This window comes from Python bivittatus, unplaced genomic scaffold (assembly GCF_059951505.1).
Source record: "Python bivittatus isolate LINGU-HERP-01145 unplaced genomic scaffold, Pbiv_v1 ctg000840_np1212, whole genome shotgun sequence".
NCBI classification, from domain to species: domain Eukaryota; kingdom Metazoa; phylum Chordata; class Lepidosauria; order Squamata; family Pythonidae; genus Python; species Python bivittatus.
The window spans coordinates 37,447,022-37,462,608 of record NW_028277113.1 but is presented as its reverse complement, the minus strand read 5'-3'; the positions used below and the strand labels follow the sequence as shown (position 1 = coordinate 37,462,608).

At 37.1% G+C, this 15,587-nt stretch overlaps 1 protein-coding gene across 1 annotated transcript in view; it reads right to left on the bottom strand.

Moving 5' to 3' along the window:
- The window catches only part of TAF4B (TATA-box binding protein associated factor 4b), a 70,014-nt gene that overhangs the window by 5,787 nt on the left and 48,640 nt on the right, over positions 1–15,587 (bottom strand). The window contains exon 14 of the mRNA XM_025177720.2: positions 8,819–8,938. Within this exon, the coding sequence (XP_025033488.2) occupies positions 8,819–8,938 (120 nt within the window). The remainder of the gene's footprint in view (positions 1–8,818; positions 8,939–15,587) is intronic.

Below are 15,587 nucleotides of genomic sequence, written 5' to 3'. Positions count from 1 at the left end.
CCCCTGGAGCCCTTAGAGGCAAAACAAAGAAACAAAGCAGTGCAATTAAGGGTGGCAAAAATACTAACAGCCTCCCTGTGCAGTCTGTGTGGTTTTTAAGAATCTTCTCTATCAGCTGTGGGGCTGTAAGAGAAAGTTCCCAAACCAACCCAAAGAGAAAACCCTTGCAGTTAAGAGGTGCCGAGCATATACTGCCACAAGGGCTCCTAAGTGCAGCCTAATGAGGACTGCCAGAATGCCAGCCTGGTGTCAACCAAAGCAATGGTCAACTGCAAGATTTCCCAACATTTGTTGCAATTAAGCAGCTCCATACTCCATCTCTGAAATTTAACTTCTATGTGGAAGCCTGTTCCATCACATTTCTATCTTTGAAAATGCTGACTACAAATACTTAAGACCGAAGGAAATTTGTATTTTACAACAATGTGTATCAATGTTTGTAAGCCATAAAAATCCACAAATGGAAGTTTTAAAGTTTGCTTCTGCTGTGGATGATGTTTAATTTTACAAACATCTCTGACAGTAACTTGAGTAGGATAGCAATAGGTAACATTTAAAATTCTTCTCTTGCCTTTCATACAAGTTTACTTCTGAAAGGAGTCTAATTCAGCAAGGCTCTAAGCAAATTGCACATTCTCTTAGAGAGGCTAGCAATTTTGCCTGCGTCTTCCTTTGTACCTTCCCTCAAATCCTCATGATTGCCACAACCATGTTCTTCAAAACACTGACATAAACTGATGTTGGCTCTACAATGGAGGTGTGTAATTTATATACCCTTTTCCAATAGCACTTCAGTCAGAACCTCTTTTAATTCTTAATGTGCCACGGGAGAAATCGAAACCTCAAAAATGTCATGTGGACAAACATAACAAGCAATTCATTTATTATCCTATATTATTCATGACCTGAGTCTCCTAACACCACATACATGTTTTCTAGTATGTTGATATTAGCACCTATAACATAAATCACACCTACAAAAGATTCAAGTTCCAATATAGGATTTAGCAAATTGCTATTTAACTACTTTTAAATTTTGCAACGCAAGTACAACCACCATGGGAGAGTTTTACTGAATCAGCTGCTTAATAACAAGCATTTTAAATTTGTCAGACACTTTCAATCTATTTTCTGTCCCCCACTCCCACCTTCTGGGTTTCTTGCCTGCCAGCAAGCATCCCAGGGCGTTGCTGAACATGCTCAGTTCTCGATGGGCTATTTTGGTACAGTATTTACAGCACTTGTTCTTTTGAAAACCGTGATACTCCTGCCTGATGCTGCCAGTACATAATGTGGATTTTGGCTACATAAACAACAACAGTCACTGTAAAATTTTAGAAAAAGAATGGTATACATGTTGTTTTTACTGTATGCTGTCCAGAGTCATTGCAGAGTTGGGTGGCCTTATACATTCCCAAAATAAACGAACAAGCAAACATGAACACCTTCTGGACCAAAACTATGTACATGTGGAGATGCTGAAGACACACTGCGCTGGCTGACATCTAACTTAGAGATAAAAAAAGCCTGCAATGTCAGCAGACCTTTGGCTCCAAAGTTCACTTACCCATTCAAAATGACCATGTTGCATTATGTTTCAATTAGTAGTTTGATTAGGACTGAGAAGTGGCACTGAAACCAGAATCCTAGAATAGACTCAAAATCTTTCTTTTGGGAAGATATTTTAATGCTGAAAACACTTGGAATGGAAGTGGTGTCCTATGGTTTCAGTTTGAGTGCAGACAGCATTATAACTGCAATCTATACCTACTATATATGGTTATACCATTAAACTTAAGCAATTTTCTCAACAGTGTTACAAGTGTATCGAATACAGGAGTTTGAATTTTAAGAGGAAAGAATAACATTTCTGGTGACAAATCATGTTACGATCTGAAAAACATTTAATACTGGAATACATTTAACAATTTAGGAATAAATGTGTATATTAAGGATCTCGTTATCTTCAGTCAAGTTGGAACTTCATTAAACTGTCAAAGATTTAGAAAAAAAAACTGGTATTAATATTCAGCGGTGCAACATTCCTCTGCCCCATTTCCTCTGTGACATTTCTACAAATTGGTTCAAATGTAACCAGCAGAATGTTTTACATATTGAGACAAATTACTGCAAATATGGTGTCAGTTTATTCTCCACTATGCCCAAGATTCATATATGCATGTCACTTTCTGTGGCTATATCAGATCTTTAATCTGTACCTGGAGGTAACAAATACTGTACAAAATATGTCATGTTGCTTAATAGACAATTATTAAACTGAAGTATTTTGACTTTTTGCCAGATCATTTAAGCACTATAATCAAAATTATCAGTCTCTTGACCTTACAGATGCCATCAACATTTATGTTATCAATATGTTTAGCCCAAAGCTACAATACAATTAGTCATTTAAATTGCAGAGATCTTTCACACAAAATAATTAAGCTTCATTTCTGAACAGGAGGAATATTCTGCCAGTGAGTTACATAGCTCATACCTATAAACTACAGTCTGGAACAGCTGTCTATTTACAGGCAAAGCTTTTATGTCAACAATGTAGCCTAAACTGAAAACCACTACAACATTTAGCACATTCTGAGCTCCACTTGATTCTGATGCAAACTAGACTAGGTCTCAGTTACATTCAACCATTATATTTGCTGTTTTCCAGAATTTTTTAATCACATCTCATAAATTGTGACTGTGAGTAGCTCAACATGCATCTAACATGAAGTAGGATTTCATGGAAATTATTGGCATGTTAACATGCTTCTCACTCCCTGGAGAAACAGATTTCCTGCAACACTCGATCTGTACTTTATTTGAGAACACGCGGACTGCAGCTGAGCAGATTTCAGGTGTTATAGATCTGCTTTTGGGTTAGGTTTTTGGGTTTTTTAATATATAAGACCAAGTTTCCCACCAGGGTCATCCAAAATAAAGTGACTGAGAAAGGTAGAACTCACTAAGAAATTTTAATGAATATCCCACCAGTCTGCATTTGCAAACACGTATCTACATCTGAGTTACTACAGACCATGGATTTTAACAAATCAAAATTCAATGGTAAAGTGGCACAAAGGCAAAGTTGGCTCACTTTACAGATAAAAACAACAACAAAGCATAAGAGGGAAAAATCATTAAGGTCAACAGAGTCTTTTTAAACCTGAAAGTTTGTAAACTACTGGAAATCACACATCTTATGAGCCCTCCAACAAATACTAACACCTGCCAGTAGCGTCTAATCTATCTTCTCCTCCACCTATATTGTATAGAAAAACAGGGCCACAAAAAAGAAAAACTTCTTTCTAGCCCATGATTCTGATAAATTTTCGTCTGAACTAACCAATAACATTTGGCAATAAGCACGCATATCAGAATGTTGCAGAGTATCACCATCCTTTAGTGAAGCACTCCTGATCAAGGTGGCACTTACTCCTGCTTACAGGATTTGACAGCTGTTGGGGGCTCAAATGAGACCATTGAGTATGAAATGCCAATTACCACCACATCGTTTTATGATTTTTCATGAACTGGACCATTAATAATGCTGTAGTCTAAATTTCATCACTATCTGAAAAATAGGAATAAGTGGCAGGATAAACTACTTTTAAAAGGCCAAGTTCTTGTGCCCTACAATAACTTCAGAAATATAGGGAATAGAACCTGCTAGTCTGCAAATATGCAGGCTCAGGCATAAGAGAGGGAAGGACAAAAGGCGAGACTGAAGAAAGCAAGATTCACGTTGCTTCCTGAAGTCTTATAAAATTGAGGGAAAAACGTACCAGTTTGGGTAATATAAAATTAATGTTCACATTATGATACAATTATCAACTTACCTATAGATACAGGTTTTTGGCTAATTAAATCCATGAAATACATAAAATACTAAACCATTAAGAGTTTATAAGATCTGCTCTCAGTATTTAGTGCAATGTACTCTATTTTTTTTTTTTTTAGTATATTATGTAACTATTACTTACAACAGTTCAAATCAACACAGGTCTGCATCCACTATTTTTGCACTTTGCTGTAAATCCCCAAGATGGGTATTAACTCGGCTGCACTAATTCTCATGGGTGAGTTTGGGGAATGTGAAAGAGCCCCATAAGCTGCTCAATTAAAACTAGTTAAAGTGAGCTACTCACATATCATATAACATCAAGCTTCAGAGTTCCTTCATTGTCAAGAATTTTAACAGTTATGTTTCTTTAAAGCTGGAGAATTCCTACATCAGACCTTCCACTAGAGAAGGTGACAATTTTACTTTTTGATTTTTTGGATCGTGTCCAATCCTTTTTCTAGGGATGAATTATGGAGGCATCTGAGAGGTATACTTGGCTAAGGAAGAAATGACATCTCCCACTCAAGCCCAAATAGCTATATAAGAGAGCTGCTCCATGGACCCACTGGACAGAGGCAAAAGATGCCTCATTACCTCTGAACTGTATATGATAGAATTCAAAGCATAATTTGAGGGAATTAGTGCTGCTTTATTCTCTACTGATAAGATCAGTAACTGGAGTTGGAACATATGTGTGTGAAACTAATTTATTCCTGACATTTATCTGCCTTGGAAATAGGCATACTAGCACTCAAGTTATTCATATCTACATATTTAAGTTAGTCGAGTTTACTAAAAATATGCAATTAGTGCATACAGACCCTCAAGCCATATTCTACTTCAAGGCCATCCTTTCTTTGCTGAACAGAACAAAATATTGTTTACATATCAGGATGTTTTGTCTTTCTTGTTATGCCTGCGCACCAAGCATTCTGCTTCAAGATTTCCAAATTAGCTGATAATTAAAAAATATTCTTAGTTACACTTGTCTGTACAAATCCTTATATTCATTTCCAACATACCACCATCACTTTTAAAGATGTACAGAATGCATATTTTCAAGGTAACAGCTCAAACATACCCCTGGCAAACAATGGATACTATAGATTGGAACATCTTGTGGTGAGGAAGAATGGTATATATAAAACAAGTTCCCAGCATTTCAAGGGAGTTTTATGAATATTGGTGGCAACTGGATGGAATAAATTCCACTGGCCCTTTAAGAATTCTAGATCTGACAAGCTAAAGTGGATTCCATAGAAGACCGTAGCACTGATGGAAGCTATGGATGCTGTAGCAGAATTACATGCTAGAAACCAACCAACCACCCATGCCTCTGTTTTTAAAAAGAATCCCCAGAGAAATGCTTGGCAAAGCTATTACTAATCCCCTCTCCCAGCACAAAACAGATATATGTATTTTTCCTCCCTCAAATCTTACGCATCAACTTTACATTTGAGGGGGGAAAAATCCCATTTTCACTCATAAAACACACATGGGTTCTCTGTATGGCCAAAAGTGAAACATAAGGCTGCTTAGTCATACATCTAAAAACTCGAACCCTTAATGCAACAGATACGAGTTTGCAGGTACACATCATTGCTGCTCTCACTGTAGTTCTTCATTGGGTGCCTAGTGTAGCAAACTCTGATTTGCCATTTTATTATCTGAAGTGACTTGCACATCCTTATATAACTAATGAAATCACTAACTTGCAATTGCTATATTTCCTAGGCACCCTTATAAATATGCAAAGTGTATGTACAGTGCGCCTAAATGTTCTTCTGCTCATGTAGCACAAAATGTTGAATTTTATTGTTCTGATGCATGACTCCATTGCCACCGGCATTTTCATCAATAGTGTTATATAGGATTACACCAGAAGGGTTTAATAAGAAAGGAGTCACATCAGCGACAGCAAGAATATGTCCAAGGGGCACCCATTACAAACCCTCTAGTATTATACAAAAGGAAAAGCTAGAAATAATTATTACCTTGCTCTTTTGCAGCCTCTTCCTGCTTAATAGTAAACATAATGATTTACCTAATGAAAAGTTTAATTGTAATGGGAGAGACCTGGGAAAGCTGTTATACCAAGCTCGTGATTTCAAAACTTTCAGCAGTAATTAAGAGAGATAAAAGCTAATTCTATATACATAAAGAGGATAGCTACTAATTTATTAAAATTATACACCCAAGCTCAAAGGCAAGTTAATATTTCCCACTGGTGGGGTAGTTTGCTTTTGTGGGCTAGCTGGGCTGGTCTTCTGCTCACACGTGCTCCTCTATATGCCTCTAGAACAGCATGCTGGCTGGGGAATTCTGGGAGTTGAAGTCCACTCATCTTAAAGTGGCCAAGTTTGGACAACACTGCTCTAGAATGAACATTCTATTTCAGAATTTTTCAACATTCCACATTTCATCTGCATGTATTCTTAAAGCAACCAGGATCCAGGAATCTACTGCATAGTTCATAGGAGTAGCAGCAAGAAACAAGGAGGGCTAGCCGCTTTCAATTTTATTTATGTTATTATAGTGTAAGACATGTAAAATGAGCTACTTCCAGCCAATTAGTCTGCCAGTGATTTTTTTAATGCTATTGTCAATTTGTTTTTAAAACTCTGCTTCCTTCAAATAGAAAGTCTCCTCAGTCTATCTGGCTCACTGAAGTTAAGCAGGATCATGGCTAAAGTACATTTAATCTTGCTGTTGAGGAACTGTAGTAACTTACACACTGATAGAGTCATGGAATAATGCTGCAGGACAGTTGGTTTCTGTTAGGATCCCAGCTGTTCCATTTGCATATAACTTCTCTCTCCTTTTCTACCCTACCCCCTAGGAAGTGCAACCAAAGATTCCTATTAAACATTTTCCTCATTAAGGAGAAGTTCCAAAAATAGTCCAATTTGTGGTTTTTGGGGGGTGGGGTATACTTCAATTGTAATAAAATCTGGGATTCTGTTCTGATTTCCATAGCCTACTCTCATTCCAATTGGAAGGAATAATTTATGAATTTCTATATATATCAGTTATCAAGACAATAAGACAATTGCCTCTGCACATATATTTATTTATGATCTCTTCCCCTATTTTTTCCTACTTTTCAATCACAGAATTTCATTACCCTTCCAACCCTTTTTCAGTTCAACACCCTCAGTCAGCATTCAGTGCAATGCTCACTGGCTGTTCTGAAGACTGTCTTTCCTTCTTAAACTAGATTTTTTTTTCCTCCTAAAGATTTTTTTGGAGTATATGCAAATCTTGAGGTTACTCTCTCTGTAGTTTCTTTGCCATTCTTGCTACATAAGCACAAGTGTGAGAAATACTGAATTAGATACAGAGAAAATGGTGATTGCAACTCCTTAACCTTAATGACTCCCAGCAATAAAACAAAACTATTCAGAAAAAGACCGTAAGCCCTAAGATTCAGTGATGGCAGCTTGTTCAATTGGTTTCCAAAAGGGAAATAACCTCATATACAGAGCTACCAAACAGGTTTAGCCTGGATATTCCATACAGCTATTATTCTCAGAGGCTAGGAAAACCACCAAGGGCAGCAGGATTCCAGACAATCCAAAGCTCCCTGAGGAAAGGAGGATGGTGGACATGGCACAACTAAATGGAAGGCAACAAACTAGTGCTGGAAGTAAAAAATCACTTTTCTTAAAGCTGATCAGGAACTTGATGACCTGCCTCAGAACACAGCAATCTCTTAGAGTGATTCCCCAACACAACATGGCAAGCTTTGTCTAAAGCAGTTTATGTAGGACAAGAACACAGTATTTTTGGTGACCATAGATCCAAGGTGGCAAGATGCAGGAGAAAGAATTTGGAGCAAAGATTACTTCAAACTGAATTTAGAATAAATTAAAGTTAAAACAGTGACTCCCAGTGTAGTGTCCTCTGTCATATTAAACATTACACTTTAGTGACAACTTTTGGAAGAGTTTTGAGGAGTCCACATTCAAAGCTATGGGGCATGTTTTGTATCACTTGAACTTCTGAGCTGTAGAAATCTATAGGCACAGACCACCCAGAAACCCCAAGCAAGCCTTCTATTTCCTTAGTAGGACATATGTGATTAAAAAAACTTCTAGTCACTCAGGCTCAGAATATAAGTGTGAAGTTTGCTAGCAGTGGACTGAAAACAATACATTTGGAGGCACATCCAAACTAAACACATGACAGGTGCACCTATTCAGACATGTGATTCTACTATTCTAGTCCTCCTTTTCACTTGCCTATTCTGAGTCCACCTCAATCAAAAGAGGGCAGGAAAAGGATAGGCATTTACATACTACAAATGCCATATCAAAAATAGTGAAACCAATTAAAAGGTACTGCGAGAAAACATTTCTATTTGCTGCAACTGGAGCGTGTTTTTAACAGATGGAAGTCTTTTTTTCCAGAAAATAACATTGTACTTTTAAATATATTTAAATCTATGTTGATGTCATTTTATGGAAATTTATTTGAAGCACAGCCAAAATCATTAGGATGCTTTTCAACTAAAAGAATTCTAGGGACATTCCTAGGCTGGGTAGGATAAGCTTTCAACAAGGACAATGGATTTTCCTCCATGTTGTTGGATAGTTTCAACCTTTTTTCCCACTGGGAAGCAAAGAATGCATTGCCCCATAAGAATTCTATAGGGAGATTCTAGATAAGCATTTTCTATAAGCTTTGTTTTTTTTTATATAGGCAGCACCACCTAACTGGTACCCATAACACTAATGAAAGAATTTGGAGGAAGGGGGGAAGTCTTCCTTGACAGTATGTTTTGCTGCAGGATTACTAATAGAACACCGCACCATCAAGCCCCTTTCTCTGGATACCAAATGGAGGCCTAATTCCTATAAAGCTGGTAAAAATATTCCACTATAAAAGAATTCCCTCAGCAGACCACACCCTTTATGAAAAGCAGAAACAAGGTTCAGCTGGTGGCAATGAAGGGAAAAGCACCATGTTACAAACCTCAAGTCCAGACACAGAAATAGATGAATCCAGTGGTCTCTTCTTTCTTGGCCCAAGGGCTTCCAGAGCGGCACGATTAGCTTCCCTTTGCTGCATTTGTGCAAATTCTAATTGCTGCATCTAAGATGAAGAGGAAGTTAGGAACAGATTAGCTCTCAATATACTGAAAGCCACACTTGGGCTTTATCAGCTTTTCTTCCCCACCTTGACCTACTCTTTAAATAGCAGGGAAGTTTTATCAGTCCTAAACAAAACAAAACAAAACACTGGGTTGTGTTGCAAAGTACCAATAAGAATCACACTTAGGCAGTACTTGTTCACAAGGTACCTCTATACTATACCTTAAGAAATTATTCCAGTAGAATTTTTATCATATAAGAAAGGTGGTCCAAAGTTGTTAAATGCAGTCAGATCAATCCAAGTATCATTTCAAAAAATACATATTTTATGCACCAGGTTTTACAGTAATTTTTGCTTTTACAACAGTTATTTTAGCTTCTTTCTTGCAGAGGACAGCATTGAAATATAAACATTCACTTAGATTCCATTCTGGGGGCTGCTTATAACAAGTTCAAATATATAAATGCACTGTGTCTGTTTTGTTGTAAGCTGTGACAACTGTGTATATGTGAACCACACCTATGTGCCTTTATCTCCTGAGACAATTGATAGTGATAAACATCAGCTACCACAGTATATGGAGGAAGGTGTGTATTCCTAAACTAAATCAAGCAAGTCCCCACAAAGCCAAGTGATACTCCTGACTTTATCCTTATATATTCACTTGAAAAAAGACAAGTTTGCAATCAGGAGCATAGAGAAAGCATTTCAAAACCATTTCCCTTCTTCGATTTTTCCATCAGCTCCAAGTACAAAGATTTTTTAAAAACCTGTGTAAAGATCAAATTGCCATGAAAACATCGCAGAAATGGTAAAACGGTCTTTGTTGCTGCTGGCCTTTTTAATAATAATATATAGAGTTTTTAAAGTCTAGTCTTGAAGCAGTCAGGAGTTTCTAGGTGACACAATAACCATTTTGGTTAATCTGACCTGAAGCACAAATAAAGTAGAGGCACATTTTTAAAGCCCTTCCCAATAGTTAGATGGCATTTGCAGCCAAGCTACAGTCACACAAAGGAATTTAAAAAGGGAAATCCTGTGTAGTCTGCTCAGCTTTAAGAAAAAAACTTTATTTCCATCTTGCACAAATTTTTCACGTTTATAGAAGTTCACTCCACCACCCTCATTACCTTCCACTTTTTGTGCAAATATGATGCCTACCTGTTGCTTAAGATCCATATAAGCTCAAAATGTCCAAACCAGAGTTTGTTGCCAGGTCAACTGTAACATGATTTTGTTCCCCTTCAGGAATGCTTTCCCCCAAACCAATGCTTTCCAGATGTATTTGGACTACAACTGACAAAACACTAGGCTGGAAATTGTGGAAGTTGAAATCCCGAACCATCTGCAGAACACCAACTTGGAGACAGCCACATTAGGATTTAACTGAATACTAAACATATCTTACACCGTTGTTCAAAGCAAACCTTATCCAGTTCCTGTGCAAAATATAGAACAGCCTACAATATCTAGGAGAGCCTGAACGATCCTTTGACATCTAAATGAATCTTCTTTATCGCTTTTCACTCACACAGTGAGTGAACAATTGGACAAGCAAAGTGATAGTTCACCTGCTCTTTAAACTCAGGGTGTGAACATAACCATGTTGTTACATTGTTTCCCCTACCACCACCTCTTAGTCCATTTACCATGAAAAATGAGCAACGCCGACCTTTTCAGTCATATCAGTGACTAAAACATGGGCATAACAATTGCCCACTATGTACATGAAGGATGTACATCTTTTAATTTTACATATGACAAAAGGATGAATGAAGCTAAACTAAACAACTATTTTTTTTCTCCTAAGGGTTTGTTGTCCCAGCCCAAGTCTGGGTCTGGTCCCAGTGTGCTAAACGCCCAAAGAAAGACACCGAGGTGGAGATTGAAGCAAACTTTATTCTGTGCAGAAAAAGGACACAAAGGAGATCTCTCTCAAAGCTTGTGTAAACACCTTGTTGTTCAGTGGTTCTTTATAGCAAAGTTACCACAAACCTTACACAAACCTAACTCCCTGTGGTCACATCTTGACCTTTCCTTATATAGGGCTTCTAGCTGCTGGTTCTGCTAATATTTTGTAATGATCAGCAACATTTGACATATTTATGATTACATAAACCATCTTAAACTCACCCAATCTATATTTACCATATATGTCTTGTTCTAGAAGCTTCTTTAACCACAATTCTTGCTTCCTGCTGTTTGCCTTCTCCCACGGTATTTGGGATTACCTTTAGCAAGCATTCCTTTGGCAATACTTCAACTGACTTTTTTTCTTAGTAGCTTTTTATTTTATTTGTTAGCAATTAGTCATATTTTTATCTGCTGGCAACTGTTAGCACTTTTCCATGTTTATCAGGTTCATTCCCAATATTAAGTTAAGCCATGATGCCAGAACTCTCAATCATGTTCAATACAAATATACTTAATGAAAACAGACCAGGATCAAGCTATGTTTTCAGATCCTGGTTTGTTCTGAATCATTGTAATCACAAATTACAGTTCCAGATATTACACAGGGTCTTCTGCCCGCATTCTGAAGCACAATGGCCTTAGATTTCATTTCCCATTCACTTGACTGGCATTTAAATCAGAGTAATGTATCTACAGGACATTGTTAGGTATATTGTAAATAAGCCTCTGCCCATAAACAATCACAATACATGAAAAAAACTGGTTTAAAATATGTCAAGAATTGCCATTTGGATTAGACTACTCTGGCGAGATATATCATCGAAAGGTAGACTGTACACAAAACAGACGCCTCTTGTATTATTTGCTGCTTTTCTTCATATATCCAATTACATGATTTTGTGCTGCTGTTTTTATCCTACCTTGTTCAGTTGTGAAGTGCTGCAGTCCATAAATATGTTTGTATGCTAACTCTCTAAGTACTCATTTTAAGCCAAATGGCGTATGTCGCCACCAACTTTACTAGGCAGGATCCCCTTTATTCTATGCTTTACCATTCTTTCTCAACCCTAATACTGTAGTCTTTCAATGAGATGCAAAGATCTTCCATGGCCAGCTGCTAAACTTTCCCCCTAAACTCAGTTTATTCATCTTCAGTTTTATAATCTTTTCCTCTTGTCTTACAAATCTAACAGTATTCTTTTCCCTTCTCCAACATCTTCCCCTACTGTAGCATGCTTACATCCCCTAATATTTTAAGTACATTTCTAGATCTACCCCAGTTAAATAGGTAAAAATTATTTCCAGACCATTGAAGAAGAGTTAGACATTAAAGTAACATTTTTACTTATATTAGAATACTTGACGGAGATAGATTAATATAGATAGATTTAAAAATAAAAATTGTCTTGATTTTAATTATATTGTTTTTATTCATATGTTTGCAAACTTATATTTTTAACACAAGCTGTTTGATGGAATACCCAAGTTTATTTTCAGACTGCCACTATCTGCATTCTGAAAAGATTCAATGGACTGTGCAGAGGCTGAAGAAAATAATTGATTATCTATTAAGATGGAAAATAAGATTCTTGCAATAGCCCCAATATAGGAACAAGCATTTTGCAACTTAAAGGCAATAAATGTGTCATATTGTGGCAAATAGAAGAGCATCCCCAAAGGCAATATTTCAAGTAACCTCAGACTCTGGAGAAAATAACAAAGAGAATCCTACAAGGGCAAAGTGTGCTTATCCCAGTGAAGACTGTGACTAAATGCGAAAGAAGCACAGTGGGAAGGAACTGTAACTATGGTAATAAGGGTGAACAGGATACTGACAAGTTATCTGTTGCTACTTAATGGAGAATTGTGCATATAATAAAGGAAGGTATGAATCTGATGGTACTGAACATGGGAAGAATCTTGCAGATCCTTGGAGTGTAGGATATGCATAGGGAAACTAGCTGAATGGGTCTCAAAGAAAAGCAGTAAACATCAACATTCAGCAAGTAATCCTTTTTTATGTCATTGAACACACACATTAACGTTTTTAAAGAGTTCACAGCACAATGGAAAGATTTGTTATGCTTTAGTATCTGTTTTGCAAGACAAAGTATGGAGCCACACAGATTAAGAAAACTGGTTCAAGCAAATGAAAGGCCAGTGCCATCTGATGGAGAGTTGAATAAAGGTATTGCTTTCTTTCTTGGAGAACCTATACCATTTTTCCATCATCCAAAGATGAGCTAAAAACACATTCATTTTCTCCTAAAGAAAAGCAAATATCTAATCATCAACTCCTGATAACTGGCTACTGCTGCCATTAAAAAAACCTTATTCTCTGGAAAGTCAAACTTATAAATTTACTTGTCAAAATATGAAGATTAATGCGAATGCTTTGCTTAAGCTGCCTATCCTATTGATGGTGAGGTACAAGAAAGTACAAGGTATTTCTCATCATTAATGTACAGTTTTTCCACTCCATAAAACACTGGTGATTCAAAGATAACTTTGGCTCTGAAATATTTTACTTAAGCTTCAGAAATGTCAGAGAAATAAGTTTGAAAGCTCCCAATTGTAGCATTTCAAAGATCTCACCATCTGGTCTCTCCAAAATCTGATACATTCCCTGAAAGCGATAGGACAAAGATCATCAGCCATACCCATCTGATCATTCTGATAGAACTATGAAATCAATACAACACAATGCCTCCTCATAAGTGAGGGAAGAAAATAAGGGGCATACTTCTGAAGATCAAAGTAGGCACACTTCCTTGGTGGACTAATAAAATGGAGTTATAAGAGAAATCTGAGTTACAATGAGGACATTGGAAATAAACTCTAAACAGGAAACATACTTGGAGTGCACAAGATTAAGAACCTTCTAGTAATAAAAGATCCATGTACTTAACACTCATGACAAAAAGTAAAAGAAAATTAATCACTGGTGAAACCCAATAATTATAGGTGTTTATGCCAATCATAGACACAGAGATACAGAGGTTCTTGCACACAAGTGCAGGCATTCCTTAGATTAGTTAGCAAAATTTAATGTGTTTGCCAAAGGACACTTTTGGAGACACATCCTGTTTCTGTGCTTCTTTAGAACTCTACATCCATGTCAAAGAGTAATTTAACTCTGGCCTTGATAAGGAAGCGGGAGAGGTAGAACATGTGAGAAAGAGACTCAGAACAGCCCCAACCTGATCTTGTTGTCCTTAAAAAGGGACAATGGAGGTTTTAGACAGGTATTCAAATTTCTGTTAATAAACCTTAACAACAATAAAATTAATAAAGTAGCATTCCTGCAATCCCTGTGAAGTCTGTTTCTTGCCCTAGCCTACCTTAAACCATTGACACATTTGTTATTATTCATTGTAGGATTTTTTTTTTTTTGCAGAACCATTTGTGAAATACATTCTGGAAACTATGGGAGTTATGAGCCCTCTTTGAATCCATCCATCCATAATATGAATTCACTAAAAAAAGCTAATCTCATAATCATTATGTCAGATGGCAGTAACTAAGAGCTGCTGTGAGAATTTGTAGATTTAGAAATGCAGAAAACTGTCTCATACACAGTCAAGTTCAACCTGGTCCATCTAACTCCATGTACAGGTTCCTGGAAGGCCAGACCAGTTATATTATCTATTAAAACACGGGCAGCATGTCTTATGTATCAGTTGCTGGGAAGCAATAGTGAAATGAAATTGTCGTCCTCTGATCCAGATTTTGGAATTTCCCAAATCTATCTAGTTGGTCACTAGATGTTGATTAAATGGGTCTATGGCCAAATCTAGTAGGATTCTTAAGCTTTAGATCAAAACTAACTAGTGGCAGTCCATCAATATTTTAAAAAGAGAACTTTCCAAACTCCGCTTTCAGTGATGGGTATTGAAGCTCCAACTATTAACATTGCAAAGCATGTGCTCTAAAACTGAATTTTTGGTTTCCCTATTTGATTGGATGCTGATAATTTAGAACAACCTTCCTAAAGTTTGGCATGTTTCAGATTGGGGAATTCTGGGAGTTGAAGTCCACACATGTGGAGAATATATACCCACACTGAGAAAGCTGATTTTAAAAGCTTCCATGGAAAAATAGGAACAAAGTAACAGAAAACTGAAGATATTTCTAAAAGAAGTATTTCTGCAAAGGGTTGTTCATAAATGCAACAACTAAAACTATCATTTTTTCATATAGTAAAATAGGGAAGCTATGCCCTAAGGTATTATATGTAACAATGATGGTCCAGTTCTGGAATGTTATTCTGTAGCTTCACCAAAGTATTTTAATGTTTTACTTGGGGTGGCAGGGTTGCCTTTGAATCAGCCTTGACTCCTGATGACTGCACAAACAATCCACAGGGTTTCCTTGGCAAAATTTTTGGAAATGGATTGCTCTTGCCTTCTTCCTAGGTCTGGAAAAGACTGGCTGGCCCAAAGACACCCAGTTGGTTTTCATGCCTAAGACAGGACTAGAACCCAGGTCTCCCCACTCCTAGTCCATCATCTTAACCACTAGAGCAAACATAGGGGGCAAAGCTGGTAAAAGATGGGGAAGCCTGACAACTCTGCTGTGGCTTTTTCCATCATCAGAAAGCAGCCAGGTTCTGTCCTTCCCTTCTCATTCTCTGCAAGTCATCTTCTGCATACAGGCAAAAAAGGAACCAGTGTTCCCTTAGCACTGAAATATTGTACGTCTGCTTACTAAGATGAGCCTGAAAGAACTCAACAAA